The sequence below is a fragment of the Dicentrarchus labrax genome, unplaced genomic scaffold (assembly GCF_905237075.1).
Source record: "Dicentrarchus labrax unplaced genomic scaffold, dlabrax2021, whole genome shotgun sequence".
Classification (NCBI taxonomy): Eukaryota; Metazoa; Chordata; class Actinopteri; family Moronidae; genus Dicentrarchus; species Dicentrarchus labrax.
Window position 1 is genome coordinate 1,316,848 of NW_026136704.1, and position 18,370 is coordinate 1,335,217.

General features: G+C 41.3%; 2 protein-coding genes and 1 long non-coding RNA gene across 3 annotated transcripts; 2 read left to right on the top strand and 1 right to left on the bottom strand.

Annotated features, from left to right (window-relative positions):
• The first annotated feature begins 1,859 nt into the window (after window positions 1-1,859).
• On the top strand, window positions 1,860-4,013 carry LOC127362813 (olfactory receptor 15-like). Its single transcript, XM_051399059.1, has one exon. It carries the CDS (start codon window positions 2,985-2,987, stop codon window positions 3,921-3,923), a length of 939 nt encoding a protein of 312 aa, XP_051255019.1. The 5' UTR covers window positions 1,860-2,984; the 3' UTR covers window positions 3,924-4,013.
• A 1,054-nt stretch (window positions 4,014-5,067) lies between these two features.
• On the bottom strand, window positions 5,068-17,983 carry pgm2l1 (phosphoglucomutase 2-like 1). The gene is made up of 14 exons (XM_051398966.1): window positions 17,583-17,983; window positions 14,074-14,241; window positions 12,256-12,362; window positions 11,759-11,843; window positions 11,585-11,668; window positions 10,970-11,166; window positions 10,156-10,345; window positions 9,961-10,058; window positions 9,609-9,789; window positions 9,423-9,516; window positions 8,445-8,574; window positions 6,777-6,966; window positions 6,558-6,691; window positions 5,068-6,429 (listed from the first exon to the last, which is right to left on the bottom strand). The coding sequence occupies exons 1-14, from the start codon at window positions 17,682-17,684 to the stop codon at window positions 6,327-6,329; spliced, it is 1,863 nt and encodes a 620-aa protein (XP_051254926.1). The 5' UTR covers window positions 17,685-17,983; the 3' UTR covers window positions 5,068-6,326.
• On the top strand, window positions 10,629-10,961 carry LOC127362854 (uncharacterized). The gene is made up of 3 exons (XR_007884594.1): window positions 10,629-10,697; window positions 10,728-10,778; window positions 10,879-10,961. It is a non-coding gene; the product is annotated as an uncharacterized LOC127362854 (long non-coding RNA).
• Window positions 17,984-18,370: the final 387 nt, after the last annotated feature.

Sequence of the window (18,370 nt, forward strand, 5' to 3'; positions counted from 1 at the left end):
GCTTAGACATGACATTGATTTCCACTGCTATGTGGATGACATCCTATTGTACGTCCTGATAAAGCTTTATGTCCTTCCTTTCTAAAATAAATAATGTCCTACAATTAAATGACTCCAGATCTGTTGTGAATATAATAACCCCCTCTGTCCCCAGCTCTATCAGCATTAATAATCTCTCCTCCACTCTGAGTTCATTATTTAATAATGATCTAGAAGAGGCCTGCAACCTTGGTGTTATCTTTGATTAGTTGTATTTAGTTTCTCAGGTGACCAAAGAGGTGCAGTTCTGTTTTGCAACTGAGACAGCTGATCAAGATTGGGTCATTCCTTTTCTTCGGCATACGTAATATATAATCAAATATCATCCATGCTTTTATCTCTTCCAGCCTTGACTACTGCAGTGCACTTTTATTCTGAACTCAGCAGTAACATCCAAAGACTGCAGTTGATACAAAACACTGCTGCCAGGCTTTTAACTCTTACTAAGAGGAGTGACTACATTACACCACATTTACTGCTTGTTTTTAAGACCTTGAATGGTCTAGGTCCCAGAACCTTATCGCTGCCTGAGATCCTCTCGCAGGGCTCCACTATTGGTTTCTCAACCAAAGTTGACTTTTTTGCTGTTCAGTCCCCTCATCTGTGGGATTCCCAGGCTGCAGAAATCTCAGCATGTTTCCTAGCTTTGTGGATGACCTAGGCGTACATATCTGTTGGGGGATTTGGAGGTCCTCCTGCACATTTCATTACAAAATATACAATTTCACATAATTTTGGACCATTATTACAAAAGTTGGAGAAGCTATGGCATATAAGCAAAGAACACCCGAAAAAAGCTTAAAGACAAAACTTTCACTTTCATACCGTTTGGGTGCTGCGCCTGAACCTTATAATAGTGGAAAACCCTGATAAATTACTTCAGAGTCATTAAAGAGGATGTTTTCTGTCTTAACTGACTGAATTTACAGCTTTTGATATTTAACTGTAGACAATATCAAAACAATTAAATGCGAAAACACAGAAAATTAGAAGTAAACAGCTGAAAAAGGGAACAGTGGCTTCTGCACTGAGTTACAAACGTTTTCTAAAGCTCAAACTCAGTGACTGCATCTTGCCTGTGAGCATTTTATTTATCTGGGCCTTTGGTAGAAGAGCTCTGGGGCTCTTTTGTAGGAGAATCAGGGCCATTTGTTGCTCAACTGTCACTGCGTAAAGTCCCTTGATGCCTCCACAGTTGAATTATTAAATATTATGAGGTCCAGCTGTTTTTCTTCCAAGCGTCAGTTTGGAAGCGAAACAAGAAGCCAGATTTGTCTTTTCTGGGCTACCGTAGAAACATGGTGGACTCAGTAGAGGAGGAATCGCTCCCTCCGTGTATAAAATGAAAACATATGAATATCATATTCCATTTCTGACAATCGATCATAAATGTTACACACTGGACCCCCACCTCTCACTTTTATCAGCTTTTTCTTTTTCTCTGATATTTGAATAACTATTGAAATAACTTTATCTTGTTTATATTTTAAGTTCTGTTTTTTTTAAAGCACTTTGTAACTTTGATTTTGAAAGGAGCTTTAAATATAAATTATAGAATAGAAAATCTTTCTTCTTTGATTTGACATAAAATAAAGGTGAAACTGGAGTTTCGATATTTGAGTAAATGTTTATTCTGACCTCAGAGCATCAAATTAAAAATTCTGAGATTTAAAATAAATCAGAGTTTGACATGTTGACCAGGAGGGGGCGTGGCCTCAGCCTCCTCTCTGATGCCATCAGACGTCACTCTTCACTTGTCCGTCTGCAGGTTTCAGTATAAGAGCTGCTGCTCGCTGACTTTGGGTTTCCAGCAGCTCAGATCAGCTGCTCCGGTAGAACCTGATCCATCAGATTGATTCAGAGTTCCTCTCTGATGTGACCTGTGATGTGATGTTGGGTTGACTGCCTCTCTTACAGGCTGTTGCTTTTATTCAGCTGTGTTTGTCTTCATGTTGTTTTTAAGTACAAATGAGATCAGTCCAATGTTGGTAATGAGTCACTGAACTGAAGTCAGTTTTATTGTTTTTCTCCACCTTTGAATTTTTCCTTTGTGACTTATTGAACATGTAAAAATCTCTTTTAACCCTTTCAGGATCTTTCTTTTGTCTTTAATCAACTCGACATCTGTTTGTCTGTTTCTGATTGGTCAGAGTGAACAGCTGAAGTCTGCTCTTGTGTTTCTGTCAGGTTTCATTAGTGTTCAGTCGGCAGCGCTGATGGATGTTAATGTGTGAAAACTGATCGATGAACACATGAAAACAGTCTGTGATTTGATTCTCTGGAACCTGATCGTAAACATTTAATAGGAAACATCAGTAGGTTTTAAAATCTGCACTGACGTTAGAAACTGGTGATGTGGAGTTTCTGAAGTATTGATCATGTTTCCTGTCCTGTGCTGAGAGCAGAACACAGACTCTTCTCTCTCTCTCTCTCTCTCTCTCTCTCTGTGTTTGTGTGTGTGTGTATGTGTGTGTGTGTTGTTCCATTGATTTATCTATTGATTCTATTGATTCTTGTTACAGACACAGATTCTGTTTTGTTTGTTGCTTTTCAAAAAAACAGTGGAACACAATTCTTGTTTTCAGAAAACCAGGTGAAACTGTTACAGTGAGAAATGTGAAGAGAATTTATCACTTTAAGGGATCCTCATGAGTCTGCATTCACTTTTAATGTTGTGTGTCCTGATGATGAATGTTCCTGTTTGACAGCTGATCTACCATCTATCTTTAAACCAACAGCCCGAGAAACACTGGATTACACTGTTGTGTGTGTGACTGAAGTTTAATGTGTGTGTGTGTTTAAAGCTCATTTAAAGGAAGAAGTTTTATCTGTTTGAAGAATCACTCTCAACTGAAGATGCACGTTTGTTGCTATTTTATACATTTTGTTAACTTTCTGAAGATAAATTAACTTTATAGATTACTGGAGGTGTGAAGTGTTTGGACATGATGCAGAATAACTCTGAGATGATAATTGAGCTTCAAGGTCTGAACGACTCTCTGGCGAACCGTCAGATCTACTTCGCCTTAGCTCTGACGTCGTACCTCATCACCATCTTTGTCAACCTGATGCTCATTGCCACGGTCTGTGTGGAGAAATCGCTCCATGAGCCGCTCTACATCTTCCTGTGCAACCTGTGCCTTAACGGCATCTGCGGAGCGTCCAGTTTCTACCCAAAGCTGCTTCACGACCTTCTGGCCGACTCTCACATCATCACGTACGGTGGCTGTTTGACGCAGATTTTTGTGGTTTACAGTTATGTTTTCTGTGAGTTCACCAGTCTGACCATCATGGCGTTCGACCGCTACCTGGCTATCTGTAGGCCGCTGCAGTACCGGACGCTGATGACGGTGCAGAGGGTGGTGCAGCTGCTGCTGCTCACCTGGAGCTTCACACTGCTGGAGACGGCAGTGGGCGTCATCCTGACTGCCCGCCTGCCGCTCTGCGGGCGACACGTCACCAAGATCTTCTGCACCAACTGGGAGGTGGTGAAGCTGGCGTGCTCCGACACAACCGTCAACAACGTCTACGGCTTCGTGCTCACATTCTCGCACCTCTCGCAGACCGGACTCATTCTGGTGTCCTACGGCTACCTAGTCCGGGCCGCGCTCAAGTTGCAGTCCAGCCGCAGGAAGTTCATACAGACGTGCCTGCCGCACCTCATCACGCTGTTAGTCTTCACCACCTCGCTGATGTTCGACACCATGTACTCCCGTTATGGTAGCAGCACGCTGCAGGCGCTGCGGAACGCGCTGGCCGCAGAGTTCCTGGTGGTCCCGCCCCTCATCAACCCCATCATCTACGGCATCAACCTGCACCAGATCAGGTCCAAGATCTTCCACAACTTCACCGTCAAACCTGAGATCCCAAAACCACATTCATGAAAAACTCACGTTGACAAAAAACACTCGAACTGAGTAAAACGTACCGATTGGCTGATTTATCTTGTATGTTTCAATAAAATATTGAAGTGCTCCAGAGTGTCATGTAGCCCCAACGTGTTGTTAAAAACTGTAAACATCATTTTCACGCTGTTATTTAAATGTATTAAGTTAAGTTAATAAGTTGAAGACTTATATCAATATGGATGAAACGTGAGACATTAGAGAATCTAAAGGTTAAGTTTCGACTTATATTTTATCGTCATTTACACATAAATTGTTTCCTGTCACGTCTCAGATTTCTCCGAGAATATTATGGACCTGACGCTTTGTTTTATGTAACAAAGAAAACACTCACTTCATCTCGAGAAAGAAAATAAATTAATAACACTGATATAGAAACCACGAATATAAATATTACCAAATATATATTGAGTGAAGCACAAACATTAATGTTTAATTAAAGTAATAATTGAATTAGAATTCATTTCATTTTTGTTTCACTGAAAGTGTTGTACGACAAAGAAATCACAAACACTGTGAGGAAATTTGAAAATATTACATTTTAAATATTTTGAGAAAAAGTTAGAAAATTAAATATTCAGCAGCTGGTAACAGAAAGTAACTCATTAAAAAACAGTAACTTTCTATCATTAAAATACAGTATTTATCTTTTATTTTACATAAAATCTTGTGATTTATTGTCTTTTTAATGTTTAATTAAAGATATTTACAATGTAAAACAATGATCTATAAATCCAGGTGAACTCTGCTATAATACAATAATCAGACTTACATTGACAGCAGAGTGCTGTTATTATTGGATTGTTATTATTTTAATGTGAATGTTAAAAGTTATAGAAGTGTAATAAAAATCATTATCTGTGAAATTACAAAAAGTAAGCAAATGTATTTAAATATTTTTATGTATAGAAGTAATTTAATTATAATATATATATATATATATATATATATATAAGTACAGTACAGAAACGATCTGTAAATTTTAATTTTTACAGTGAAAAACAATTTAGGAAGTTGAAGTTGTGAAAAATGGTTTGATTAAAAATCTTGATTTTATGTCTTCCTGTTGGCTGAAAGTGAAGTAGAATAAAGAATAATAATAATAACGAAACAAACACAAAGACACATTTTACAGTTTTTATTGGCGGACTGTCAGAACTACAATAACAGCAGTCACACACGGAGGTCTCACTCTGTCCTCGTTCCAAAACACCAAACCGAAAACAAAAAGAAATCCTTAAATCAGCATTGACAGCGTCTCGTCGCCTGGACGCCGACCGGCACATAAATATCTTTTATCTCCAGTATAAAAATAAATAACATCCATAGAGAGTCAGGGGAAACATCAACAACACAAAGAAAGAAGATACAGAGACATTCTCCTTTCAGTCCACATATGGAAGCTCAGTCAGGACAAAACAGAGGTCAGAGGTCACAAACTCAAAAAGCAAAATTGTTGTAAAACGATTTTCAGTGAATCTATTAATAAATTCATCAACTAACAGTTTAAACTCAAATAGGTTTAAACTCTAGAGCAATTTCCCAGAGTGCACCGATGCAAGAACCATCCAATCAGAGACGGGGAGAGGAAGTCAGAGGTTGATCTGATGGTTAACTTTTATTTTATTTATTATATTTACCTCCGTAACAGTGGACTTGTACAACCTGTAACCTGTAATATTGTTATATTATAATATTACTATTTGACACTATATGGTGGTCTAATAACAATATTACAGATGTATAAAGATATTAACTTGTTTGTAGCATAAAATTAAAATCACCTCATGGGACTTTAGGGGCTCCGTAGGTTTGAAACTCAAAATATAGAAAACGCCTGAAAATATTAACAATAACATTATTACACAAAATAAACATCTCTCATTAAAGCAAGAAACAAATATCTCACTGTAACAACATTAACTTAACGAGATGATATTCAAACTGAATCATTTGGTTTGTAATAAGAAGAAAAATCTTTTTAAAATAAGGAGATTCTCTAACGGCAGCAAAAGGCCTCCGTACAATCACTGACTGATTAATGTGAATCTGTTTAGTCATGAATGAACTTCCATATAAGGACTAAACTAGTTTACGGTGTTTTTGGTTGTTTATTTCTGTTGCTAATACTTTATTGATCCTGCAGCTGATAACCAATCACAGTGAAAGAACCCCTCTTTGGTCATTTACCCATGATGCTCTCTGCTGTATGGTGATCAATGACAGAACACCAAACTAGATATTGATTTATCAGTTTTAGTGTCTAACATGAACTTTATTGATACCACAGCGTTGAAGCAGCGGCTGCTCTCATTCGTCTACAAACACGACAGGATGTGACATCAGCAACAGGAAGCAGCTGTGGGGGGGGGGGAGGCGGAGCTAGACGCAGCGGCGAATCAGGTTGTTCCTCTCAGGCTCCAGGAACTCGTCCAGCAGAGCGGCTGTGATCTTCCTGAGCTCCTCCTCCAGGCGGGACGCCTCGCTGCAACACAGACACACAGTAGTGATGTCAGCAAAGCCCCGCCCACACCGCAGTGATGTCATTAGACGTGACGGCGAGGCGGCGGTGGATTATGAGACGCATAATGAAACGCAGTGTTTAGTACAGACCTGTTCCCCGGGGAGGCGCAGTACTCCGTGTAGAATTTGATTTTGGGTTCGGTGCCGCTGGTTCTGAGCGTGGCCACGACGCCGTTCTGTAGCGTGAAGGTGATCATGTGACTGCTCCTCGTCACAGGAAGTACCTCCACAGGAAACAGAGAGGACATTTACTCACTCACAAACTGCTGTCAGTCCGTTTTAATCTTTAATGGATGGAAGACGTCTTACAGATCTGAGGTCGGGCTGGCTGCTGTCGTATCCCGTGGTTACGTCTCTGATGTGGACTATCTGCTCGCCACCGCACGTCTTCGGGTACGAACCTTCGCCGTCGAAGTTTCTGATCCGGCTGAAGATCTTCTGGATGGTGGGGGGGTCGTTACAGACCACGTAGGAGGTTTTAGACACGTGATAACCATACCTGCAGACAGGAAGTCACAACTGTCAGAATAAGAGTCTTTCTTTTATTCTTGCAGATAAACACAGCGGTGGATGGAGTTCCTGAATGCAACACACACACACACACACAGTGTCTGATATTAAAGGAAAGTGTCGGACGTTGGAGAATTATTCATATATATTTATATATAAAATGTCTCCAACATTAAAGTTTAAACCTGCACTCAGATCAGCTGTTTGCTGCCCTCCACTGGTAGAAACAATGAAACTGAACTAATGTTGGTTTTAATGTATTAATTATAAATAATAAGTGAGTCTGGTCAGTTGGATTATTTATGTGGTTTTATATCAAACTGATGTTTCTGCATCCATTTAAAAACCTTTTAAAATGATGAAATATTAAAAACAGTTAATATTGTTATTGATTTAAGTTGTTCATTAGATCTTTGAGATGAGTTGGATAATATAAATATTGAATTTTGGTCCTTTAAGATAAGTAAAGAACAATACTTAGTTCATTCTTTATCTATAAATATAATTCATTACAAGACGCTCTCAGTTGACAGGTAAGTTCAGTTATTGATTGATTATTGGATTATCCCACACACACTAACTGGTTCTGGTCCAGTTCTTTCTAAACTTTACTGGGTGAATGTTGGAATGTGTTCCTGAGGTTGTTTACAAGATTAAATAATAAAGAGAATATAATTTTATTAATGTTGTTGTTTTAACATATTGAAGTAACATCTGCAGTTCACCACTAGATGTCACTAAATCCTCCACACTGGACCTTTCTGTGGGACTGTAGGTCAGTGGTTCCCAACCTGAGGGTCGGGACCCCCACTAGGGGTCGCCAAAGCTTCAGCGAGGCCTTCTTGATTTTAAGGGGGTGTAAGAAAACTTAAACACGCAGTAGGTCTGTATCACAGAACGTATGAATATACTAATATTATATTAATAAGTAATATTTACTGGAAACAATCATCAGTGTGATCCCTACTTCCTTCCACAGTTTCAGTTGTTCTGTGCTGTTAATATCTGTAAATATGTCTACTCACTGAGAGAAAATGGGCCCCGACTACTCAGCAATATGGGTGTCAACTGAATGAAGGTACAGAAACACCAACCCAAGGTTAGACCTTTCTGTCAAAACCTGGTTCAGAGTGGAAGGAACCCTAACCCCCAACGATCCCAAACTAGATACAGTTCACCACATGGCAGGAGCCAGGTCTCACTATTCATTGTGACTTCTTTAAAGAAATCCTCACGTAGAAGAGACCCACACGGCTGAGACATCATTCATCTTTAAGGAAGAAGATCCGGAAAGATCAAGTTCTGGATTTGGAGTATGTAAAGGTTTAATTCCAGCACAGAGAGCTGACCCAGGTCTCAGAACCATACGAGGGCCTGCAAGAAGAGTTTAACTGGACAAATATGGTCAGATAATGAAACATTAGGCTGCAGATTACAATGTTTCTGAGCTGGATCATGAGATCTTACGTCTGGTAGATGTTGTGCAGTTGTTGGTTCAGACTCAGGTTCTTGTTGTGGAGGTAAGCCGCCATTTCAGCCACGACCGCCGCCGAGCTCACGCCGTCTTTCTCAGGGACCAAACTGCCGCAGAGGAAACCTGAACACATACAAACCAACTGTTACCTGAACTCTGGCAGAAGATTTGTATCTGTGCTTCATTAAAAGGGCCGACGCCTCTGTGGTTTCCAACTTGTCAGATGACAGTTTAACTTCCAGTTGAAGCATTGACCCGTCTGAAAGGTTCTGATATGGTTGGATCGACAATAAGAGGAGAGTGATTCTACTCTCTTCTCCTCTTATAATCTGGTCTTGGTCTCTGACTCTAATGAAAAGATTCAAACCTTTGTGGTTTCTGACTGTTACTTCTTTCTCCTGACATCCCTCAGCAGTCTGATATTTAACTATACAAACGTATGTATAGTTTAACTGTTAGAACTGCTCAGATCTACTCATTCATTTTTACTTATATTTGTATCCGTCTCCAGTTTCTATCATTATTTCCATCACTATTAGTTTTTGTCACTTTGTATTTAAGGTTCGGATGAGGAATAGTTGTGGTTCTCTGTTTCTCTCCATGTGCCACTTCAGATGAGCCTGCTATGTACGTATGTAGTATTTATTATCTATATTGAGAGCGTATGAATGAATACTATACAGACGAGTGTGAGACCCTTTTCTTACTGCTCTAGGAGAGTTACTCCCTGTTCAGGGTTGTTTCTGTATATGGGGGTAAAAGTAAATACTAATCTAAGCAGATATTTACTGTATTCGTTGCTTGTCAACGTTTCCAAATAAAAACAACAAAAACAACAACTTTATTCTAGGAAAGGCTGTGTGTGTTTAGTGATAAAAGAAAAGGGAAATCAGCTTCTGTTGCCCTCCGTAGTGAGTGTGGAGGAGGTCTGGACTCTTATAGGAAATACAGTAAAAAATAAACTTGGTTACCAATCGACTCTTCGAAGGCGAATATGACTGTGTTTCCTGTTTTGGAGAGTTCGTGTATTCTGTTCCCGATCCATTTAAAGCCAGGAAGAGTTTCCTGTTGAACACAGACAGACATCATCAATTACAGTCCTGACTACACTGACACAATGATTACTGATTGATCTGATGTTTCCCGGTTCCTCTGACCTCGAAGTGGAACCCCTCGATGCGAGCGAAGGCCTGCAGGATCTTGGAGGAGACTGTGGTGGCCAACATGTAAACCTTCTGAGAGTCTGCAGGATCTGGATGAGCCTCCTTCCAATTAAAGAACATCCACCAACCCAATAGAGCCGCCAGCTCGTTACCTGTGAACACCTTCCAACCGCACCTGTTAGGCAGGAGGATACAGGTAAACACACCTTTATAGTTGTAGTCATTGATTAACAGTAAACAGTTCCCAAACGAGTTTATGGACTCTCTAGTTTAATGTCTTCTTCCAGCAGATAAAAACGCACCAAACTCAGATCAAACTGAAACTCTGAGCAAACGTCACAGTTACCCGTCAGAGTTCTCTGCTACAGCCAAACGGTCGGCGTCAGGATCCGTCGCCAGAACGATCCGAGCGTTTTCTTTCTCTGCCAGAAGAAGTGAAAGTTCCTGGAGAACAGAAGAAGAAAATAACTGACTATTAAAACAAAAACAGTAAAACACAGAATACAATGAATCACTGGAAGGACTGAGATCTGTATCCTACCAGGACCGACGCTCCCTCCTCGGGGTTGGGGCAGCGGACAGAGGAGAAGTTGGGGTCGGGGTCTTTCTGCTCAGGGACAGGGATCGGCGGAGCGAAGCCAAAGGTAAGGAAGGCCTGTTGGACGAAGACGTGTCCGACACCGTGGAACGACGAGTGGACAAACTTTAATGGACAAATTCTGTTCAGATCCCTGAGAGACATGAGAGACACATTTTAGCCATTTCATCTTACCTGTGGAGGCAGGTGAGCTCAAATTCATTTGAACTACATTTGGTGCAGAGGTTTGAGAGGTTTGGGGACTGGCTGCAGAGGTTTTGGGGACTGGCTGCAGAGGTCTGGGGACTGGCTGCAGAGGTTTGGGGACTGGCTGCAGAGGTTTGAGAGGTTTGGGGACTGGCTGCAGAGGTTTTGGGGACTGGCTGCAGAGGTCTGGGGACTGGCTGCAGAGGTTTGGGGACTGGCTGCAGAGGTTTGAGAGGTTTGGGGACTGGCTGCAGAGGTTTTGGGGACTGGCTGCAGAGGTCTGGGGACTGGCTGCAGAGGTTTGGGGACTGGCTGCAGAGGATTGAGAGGTTTGGGGACTGGCTGCAGAGGTTTGAGAGGTTTGGGGACTGGCTGCAGAGGTTTGAGAGGTTTGGGGACTGGCTGCAGAGATTTTGGGGACTGGCTGCAGAGATTTTGGGGACTGGCTGCAGAGGTCCGGGGGACTGGCTGGCTGCAGAGGTTTTAGAGGTTTGGGGACTGGCTGCAGAGGTTTCAGAGGTTTGGGGACTGGCTGCAGAGGTTTGGGGACTTGCTTGCTTTGTCTTCTCACCTGTGGAAGCAGAGGGAGGTGAGCTCGTCCATGTAGCAGCTGTTGATCTTGGTCAGGGGGTCGGTCCTCAGGGAGCAGCTCTCCACCAGCCCCTCATCCCAGCAGGAGGAGCTCCAGGGCTCCAGCTGCTCCTCGATACTCCGCAGGATCTCCTTGTCATGAGGTGAGGAGATCTGAGCACCGTTACACCAGTACACCTGCAGAGGGCGATACAGATACAGACCATTCAGAGGCCTTCAGGAGGATTTCTGAGGACCACATTGGCCAAAATGGAACCCAACTGCTTTTTATCTGTTTATAGAGATCAACTGAAAAAATGGGTCCAGAGGGTGTTGATCAATGGGTCCAGAGGGTGTTGATCAATGGGTCCAGAGGGTGTTGATCAATGGGTCCAGAGGGTTAATCAATGGGTCCAGAGGGTTAATCAATGGGTCCAGGGGGTTAATCAATGGGTCCAGGGGTTATCAATGGGTCCAGAGGGTTAATCAATGGGTCCAGGGGGTTAATCAATGGGTCCAGGGGGTTAATCAATGGGTCCAGAGGGTTAACCAATGGGTCCAGGGGGTTAATCAATGGGTCCAGAGATTGATCAGAGATTGACTTGTGGTTTCTGACCTTGTATCCGTTGTCTTCTTTGGGGTTGTGTGAGGCTGTGATCATCACTCCGGCCGCTGCCCCGAGCTTCCTCACAGCGTACGGCTGAAAACAGACACACACAGTTAACGATAACTGCGCCCTCCGCCCCGTCAGCTGACTGCGGCAGGGAGGGATGCATTAGCGCTCTCTCACCACGTACGGCGTCGGGACGAACGTGGAGAAAAGATGAACAGGAACGTCTCTGCTGAGCATCACAGCAGCTGTTAGCTTCGCCAAACTGAAACACACAATAACAATATTAATAAAGATATTAATAATAATAATAATAATAATAATAATAATAAAGATATTAATAATAAAGATAATAATAAAAATAGGAATAAGAATAATAAAGATAATAATGATAATAATAAAGATATTAAAATAATAACAAAGATAATAATAATAATAAAGATATTATTAATAATAAAGATAATAATAATAATCATAATAATACTAATAAAGATAATAATAATAAAGATATTATTATTAATAATAATAATAATAATAATAATATAAGCTGCAGTCAGACACTTTAAAATCTGTAGAGTCTCGTTGTGGATTATGATGAAATCCAGGTCTGTGCTGTTATTATTATTATTATTATTATTATATATTTAAGTTCAGTGTTACTGTGTGTGTATAGTTACCGCTGACTGCTGCAGCCACTCTCCTCCTGTCCTCTGGTGTCGAAACCAACAACCACTCCTCTCCTGCTTAAGTCTGCACAGTACCTGGACAGGTACGAGTATAAACCCTGAGCACAGACAGAGAAGATACATATTATATACATATAATATATATTATTATATGTTTATCTCTGATGTGTTCTGGTGTTACGAGACAATAGAGAGATTACAGGAAGTGAAACCTGAAACTACAGAGGCGATACAGACTTGTGATGAAGTTCACTCTCCAGATTTTTGACGAGTTAAACTTCAGAGCTGAACAATGACTATTGTTATTTTCATTAAATCTGCTGATTATTTGTGCCTTTAAAATGTCAAATAACAGCGACAACAGTCTTAAAACGCCTCGTTTTATCCACAGCGGTTAACAGCAAATACTGACACAATACTACTAATAATACTACTAATAATACTACTACTACGACTAATAATAATAATAATAATAATAGTAGTTATGTATCTATTATTGAGTATTATTTATTTATAATTTTCTGTGAATTTTATTTTACTTTTATTCTTATCTGTACTTTCTATATTTAGCTAAGAGTTTATTGTTTACTGTTTATTGTTTACTTCTATATTTAGCTAAGAGTGTATATTGTATCTTATACTGTATTTTTTATACCTCTTTTATTTTGTGTGTGTTTTGTAAGCTGCTGGAAATTCAATTTCCCTGAGGGAGTCATCCCAAAAGGATCAATAAAGTGAAGTCTAAAAGTAAACTGACCAAATTCATCAAACCCAGAACAGCTGATAAACTGAACAATGAACTGAACCACAGTTTGGATCAATATTAATGATGAACTTTTGATCCAGTGCTGTTTGTTTTATGTTTTTGGTTTGATCTTTAACAATCATACAGACTTAATAAACTTCTTCTTTGACTGAGTTCAGTAGAATATACAATTATTTGAATTATTCAGTTTACATGCAGTTTAAAAAGATTCCTGATCAAGTTGTTTTTAAGTTGTTTTCACAGTACAAATAGATACATTTAATTTAAATCACTTAAATTAACTAAAGCTGTTTGATCAGGAATGTTTTTTAACACTTTGAGTTAATTAACTTCATTAACTACATTTTACAGTGTAATCCAAACTTTAAATTTAGTTTCTCCACAGAAATGAATAAATGTTGAGATACAGACTGTTTATTTTTAAAGGTTTCTAGAACACATTAAAATCAACAAGGCCTCTATGAAGCTTTGGTGACCCCTAGTGGGGTTCCCGACCCTCAGGTTGGGACCCAGTGTACTGAAGCATAAACGAATAGAGACTGCTGTGGTTGTGGACCAGCTGTGGTAGTGGACCAGCTGTGGTAGTGGACCAGCTGTGGTAGTGGACCAGCTGTGGACCAGCTGTGGACCAGCTGTGGTAGTGGACCAGCTGTGGACCAGCTGTGGTAGTGGACCTGCTGTGGACCAGCTGTGGACCAGCTGTGGTTGTGGACCAGCTGTGGTAGTGGACCAGCTGTGGTTGTGGACCAGCTGTGGTAGTGGACCAGCTGTGGTTGTGGACCAGCTGTGGTTGTGGACCTGCTGTGGTAGTGGACCAGCTGTGGACCAGCTGTGGACCAGCTGTGGTAGTGGACCAGCTGTGGATCAGCTGTGGTAGTGGACCTGCTGTGGACCAGCTGTGGTTGTGGACCAGCTGTGGTAGTGGACCAGCTGTGGACCAGCTGTGGTTGTGGACCAGCTGTGGACCAGCTGTGGTTGTGGACCAGCTGTGGTAGTGGACCAGCTGTGGACCAGCTGTGGACTTGCTGTGGACGTGAACTGACCTGTGTGGACTGGATGACAGTGAGGTCGTTGATCCGGCTGAATCCGGCTCCCATGGCGGCTCTGAGTCCCGCCGTCCCGAAGCTCATCCTGCTGCAGAGCCTTTTCCTCAGATCGCCCAGGCAACCCGCCGCCACCAGAGACTCCAGCTGAGCCCGGGTCCGGTGGTTCTGCAGCAGAGGACAGAAACCATCAGCGAGCCGCCACAGAGCAAATAACTGTGGTTCTTCCCAACATAGATTAGCTTAGCACGTAGCATATCTGAGTACAGGGAAGTTGGCCTGTTGACGATACGTTTTATGGGTCAGCTGGAGCGGACCAATGGAACCAATGGAACCAGTGGAACCAGTGGAAACAATGGAAACAGTGGAACCAATGGAAACAATGGAAACAGTGGAACCAGAGGAACCAATGGAACCAGTGGAAACAGTGGCACCAATGGAACCAGTTGAAACAATGGAACCAGTTGAAACAATGGAACCAGTGGAACCAGTGGAACCAATGGGCTTGGAGCTGAGAGCCACACACAGGAAGACAACAACAACAACAGACTGTAAACACATTAAAACAACCACAGTATTGACCTGTAGAGCTCATTGATTACTAATAACAGTCTCAATATATCGAGACTGATTACAGTTCGGACTGTCAATAATAGAAATAGAAATTCTCTCTCTCTCTCTCTCTCTCTCTCTCTCTCTCTCTCTCTCTCTCTCTCTCTCTATGATGTAACACTGTACATATTGCTAAAGCAAGTGTTTGGAATTAAAAATAATAATAAAAAAATAAAGGAAAACAATATTTACAATAAATGAATTATAATCTATACTGTTGGTAATACTGTAACTATGATTGACTCAATCCCAATCACAGTCACAATCAATCAATCTCAGTCAATAAGTAATTAATTACAATCAATCAGTTTGTGTTAACTACAAATGTCATTAAAACAGTAGTAAAGTAACTACAGTTAAAACAAGCAGTCTGTTGTCAATATAACAGTAATAACTAATTATTCAATCTAATATATAATATATATAATATTAAAATATATAAAAATAAAAATAAAATAGATACAACTGTAAACGTGTGTGTGTGTGTGTGTGTGTGTGTGTGTGTGTGTGTGTCCCTCAGGTTGTGGCATGTTAATACATACTGGGCAGCAAGGTGTGCCCGCTCTCCTCCTCCAGGAGTATTTTTAATTTGGAGAGGTCGTTCAGCTCTTTGAAATCTGGAACCAAAGAGCTGAACTTAAATAAATGTTTCTAGTATTATTTAATGTTGTACATTGTCTCTGTCTCAACCTCACCTGTCCAACAGTGACCACATTTTCTGTTTTCTTTTGGTTGCCATGATGTTTTGTGTCTTCCTGTTTGGATTGGCGGTTTGTGGTCACTGAGCCTGTACTTGGTTAGGATCTGTCTCTGCTTTCTATCTCTGACAGTAGAGAGATATTCTGCTCATTCATAATCTCTTTTAAGGGCAAGATAACATTCCAATCTACTTTGGCTTTTAGTTGTTTCTTCCCAATGGTCCAGATAGCTTTCTTTACATTGTGCTATCATTTACTCTGATTACAGTTTGTAGAGCAGTGTTGTTGTGAGGCTGGTCAGAGTGTGTCTGTCTGTGTGTCTGTCTGTCTGTCTCTCTCTCTCTCTCTCTCTGAATCTGTGAATCTGTTCCAGACTGTTGACATTTACAGTCGAGGTCAGCAACATTCATGACCTTTAAAAACTACACAGCTCTGAGTTCAGTGTGTGTGTGTGTGTGTGTGTGTGTGTGTGTGTGTGTGTGTGTGTGTGAGAGAGACAGCTGCTACATGCTAACACACACACACACACACACACACACACACACACACACACACACACACACACACACACTTATATGCCATCCATCAGAACACACTAACTGTTCATTGACTGATTAAACTCATTCAATCTGAAGACTTCAGTGTGTGAATGTGTTGCTAGGAAACCTCTGCAGCTCCGTCCAATCAGGAGCAAACAGGAAGTAAACAGGAAGGTTTCTCCATATGTCTGCGTATGTGGAAATCACAGAGCAACCACAACAGGAAGCTTAGTGTGTGGACTTTGAATATTGGCAGTTTTAAGTAAATCCAAAGTAAATCCTAATATCACCCTGCACCAGACTCCATTCATAAAAACACTGATTTTACCTTCAGATCATTGTAACTTCATTAAAGTGGACAGAAACAGAATCAAACTCATTAAAAGCGTCTCTGTTAGTGTTTCCAACAATCACCAACTCTGGTTTGGTGGAAATAAATCCTTAATTCACCGACGTAGATGATAAAAACAGCAGTTTCAGTCGGAGCAGACCGGCTATGGAAACAAACCACAGAGAGGCTGCGATACAACACAGGCAGAGGGAGAGAGACAGGCAGAGGGAGAGAGACAGGCAGAGGGAGAGAGATAGGCAGAGGGAGAGAGACAGGCAGAGGGAGAGAGACAGGCAGAGGGAGTGAGACACCATGTGACTCTGTATATAGAGAATATAATGTTATCTGATATATTAATGTTTATATACAGATTACTTTATTATTCATAATAGAGAATATAATGTTTAATATCTCATAGAGAAGCTTTAAAATAATCTGTTTTCCAGACACACAGAGGAATACAGGAGGCAGCAGTTAGACGGTTGGCTCATGATGATGATGATGATGATGATGAAGCATCGATATAAACACATTAATCATTTTGAGTGCCACTAACAGCACAGGCCTGTTTCTGGCTGCCTATAAAGAAAAACAGCTGAGTCATGCTGCCGTTTAATCGCCTGATGATCTCCATCACGATGCAGACACACACACACACACACACACACACACACACACACACACACACACACACACACACACACACACACCGGCTGCTGCCTGTCCTCCAGCCGGCCTGCAGCTCCGCACTGCGGGGAGACACAGTCCCCGAGCCCGGCCCCACACATCACACAGGGTGACAGGGTGATTGTGAATGACACAGTTAACTTTATTTTACATTTTATTGTGACTGCAACCAGCTCCCACACACACACACACACACACACACACACACACACACACACACACACACACACACACAGAACTCCCGTTTAAAACCTGCCAGTTTTAGATTTACTTGCACACAAAAGTTAAAGTTACACTTAGTAACAGGATTTAATAAGTTTTCTTCACTGGTTGATTCTAAGGAAGAATTCGGAAAACAGAAATTAAACATAAAAGCTCTTTAAAACCTTTTTTTAATCTTCCCTAAACGCCTTCAGCAGAGCAGATGAGCAGCAAACAGCCCCCACAGCTGCTATCTAATAACATACAGTGGTTTTTAAATCAATCATTTTCCCGCCGATGTAACCAGACGATGATAAATATCGATTACATTCAGTATCTGAACCCCGTGAGTCTGCATGTGTTTACCAAGAGCCGATGTATTTTTAAAATGACAGATTTTCCAGGGAAGTTTGGTGTGCAGCTTCCCGGACAGCCTCTCACCTTGTCCCAGGTCAACCACTGGTGCACCGCCTTGTCCAGCTGCGGGTCGCCGGTGCTCCGGTACCGGGAGTTGGCGTTCAGATCCCCGTTAACGTCTCCCATGCTGACAGACAGAGGCTACCGGCTAACGCTGCAGCTGAGCCATTGAACTGCGGGGTAAAGTAGCAACCAGCTAGCGGGCAGAGCCGTGGTACCGTGTTAGCTCCCGGACCCTGAACCCGACACACATCGAACTCCTCTCCTCTTTGTTATGGCTGCCGGAGCTCAAATGTCCCACTCTCAGTATCGGCCTTAAACTGCACACCGGAGGCTAATGTTAGCAACAGGCTAAAGTTACAGTAGAGAGCAGTTAGCAGTTAGCATCCAGCTAACAGGGACCGTTACTCGGTTTCACAGGACACAAACACTTCCGGTCGGTCTTCAAAATAAAAGTCTGCTTATTCTTTGGGTTTTAATGGCAATTGAAACGTTTAATAAATAATAAATTACATTTTTTGAGTAATTAAACTTTAGATTTTTAGGTTTCAAAATAAATCAGTTGTGTGAGTTAAGTTGTATTGTCTTGGTGTTGCAGTCTGATGAGTTGTATAGTATACAGATATATAAATATATATATATATATTTATTTATATATCTGTACACGTATACGATAAACTGAATGTAAGCAACTTATTTTGTCCTACATCACATTTATGTTTGGGATTGTTTCCCCCTCCCAAACAAACTGCGTTGTTTTTAAGAACCAAGATCTCGTCACATAAACCAGATCAGATTGTAGGAACCAGATT